Here is a 1,902-nt window from a genome sequence, read left to right on the forward strand (position 1 = left end):
CTCGACACCTTGACAAATGTAATTCCATGTAGAAACATGCGTTTAAATAAAATATTTTACCAAAAAAGTTACCCACGCTTTAACTTGACAGACTGTAAATGGCCACCCAGTGTGTGAATCTTTGTCAATTACACAATTTCAAATAACATAAAGTAATATCATACACGATTAAACTGTAGTAAATTCAAACGCTTGTAATTTAAATTTATATAGAGACTAATTTAGAAGTAATAAAATTTTGTAATACGGATGATACAAAAATCATAATTCTAAATAAGCTATTTAAAAAGAAACGAAATAAAATTGATAAACTGAAAATGATTATTAGGCTAAAATTCAAATTCGTCAAAATTGGTTAATTTTTAATTATAAGCTTTGATACAATTTTAAAGCTTTCAACATAAAAAGAGATTTTATGTCATACTATTTAATTTCAATGCGTTAAAACGGGGGCTAGACATTTTTCACACGGCCCTGCACGGTCGTGTTCCGGCTCTTTGTTGGGATTTGTGAAAAATGTTTTGTGGGCTAGATTAGCCGTGGAGCTTAATTCTTAGGTAGTTCGAATTTCGCCGCATAATTTCTTTCAATCTTTAAGGGGTAAAAAACGTGCATAAGATAAGTGAATGATAAGACAGACATGCAAATTTTCATTGGCTGGCTTTGAAGCATTAGTGTATGAGTGTATCAAGAACCTTATTCCTCTGGTCTTCACATTTTCATTTAAAGTCCTTTCTGCTTTTTAGCATTCTTCCTACTTTTTAAACATGTGCCAATCAAAGTTTCTAACGAAGATAATTCCAATTTATGACAAACGTTTGACCCTATCCGACTCGGAGAGAAGTTTGTTAAAGTCGAAACCGCTCATCCTACACGTACAGTTGTCGCGCTAATCACGCCGTGAATAGCCCCACTTCTGTTTGTTAGAACGGTTGGACTAATTTGGGAGAACCATTACCTCCAATAGGTCCATGTGAGGTTTCTGGTGCCCCATCACGCGCTGCTGATAAGGTTCAAGTCCCGGTGATCTGTGCCGGTCTCATGGATTTGGGGGGGAAGGCAAACATACTTCGAGAGGAGTGTATGTGAGAAGTTAATTTGTACATTGGACGTCACGGAGGAGCTCGACATGAACGCAAAAATAGAGATCAAGAGGGATCTAACGATTGCGAAGTAAATCAGGAATAAGCAAAGGGGGCTCATTAGGAATTCGCGGTCAATCCTCCTAGAAATGGAGTTCTTCTGCATTGAACTGAAGAACATGTGGTTGTCAATCTGGAAGGGAGTGGAGGAGGCACGGAAGGTGTCGGACAAATTATCTGGTACGAACTTTTATGCCAAATATCATTATGTATTTGCTCCAAGAGGTGTTGGCGCTCCCACTGCCAAGAAACAGAGACTGGTTAGGGATAAGACACAGGAGAAGAGAAATGCAAGACAGACGCGGACTCGAACCCAAAAAGCTGTGGAGGCTTCTACTTCCGAAATTAATAAGCGAGATAGGGAGCCTTCTTTGAGCGCCGTCGAGGCAAGTGTCACCAGGCAGAAGACCAAAAGGACGAGGACTCGTAACGCTACAACAGCTGGGACGTCTACGCCGAAAAAGTATGATGGAGGGAGCAGGAAGAAACCATCAGCCAAGGCAAACAAACAAGCCCGACCCAAAGCGGTTCTCATAAAACACGCTAAAAGATGCAGCTAGGCTAAGGTCCTAAAGGAACTCAAATTTAAGGTGAATCCTGATATCCTCGGTGTCAAAATCAGAGATGTCAGGGAGACCAGAAAGGGAGAAATCCTTGACGAGGTAGGTACAGCAGCAGACAGCAAAAGTTTTGAGACAGCAACATTTTTTTTTATTAGATCTTGTACAAAAACTATGCCGGTAAAATTATCGGCTACACG

The 1,902-nt window shown here is 40.0% G+C and overlaps 1 protein-coding gene across 1 annotated transcript in view; it reads left to right on the top strand.

Moving 5' to 3' along the window:
• The window catches only part of LOC117178562 (probable glutamate receptor), a 13,295-nt gene extending 12,206 nt beyond the window's left edge, over positions 1-1,089 (top strand). Inside the window, exon 5 of the mRNA XM_033369991.1 lies at positions 928-1,089. Within this exon, the coding sequence (XP_033225882.1) occupies positions 928-1,089 (162 nt within the window). The remainder of the gene's footprint in view (positions 1-927) is intronic.
• Positions 1,090-1,902: the final 813 nt, after the last annotated feature.

Source organism: Belonocnema kinseyi, chromosome 8 (assembly GCF_010883055.1).
Source record: "Belonocnema kinseyi isolate 2016_QV_RU_SX_M_011 chromosome 8, B_treatae_v1, whole genome shotgun sequence".
NCBI lineage: Eukaryota > Metazoa > Arthropoda > Insecta > Hymenoptera > Cynipidae > Belonocnema > Belonocnema kinseyi.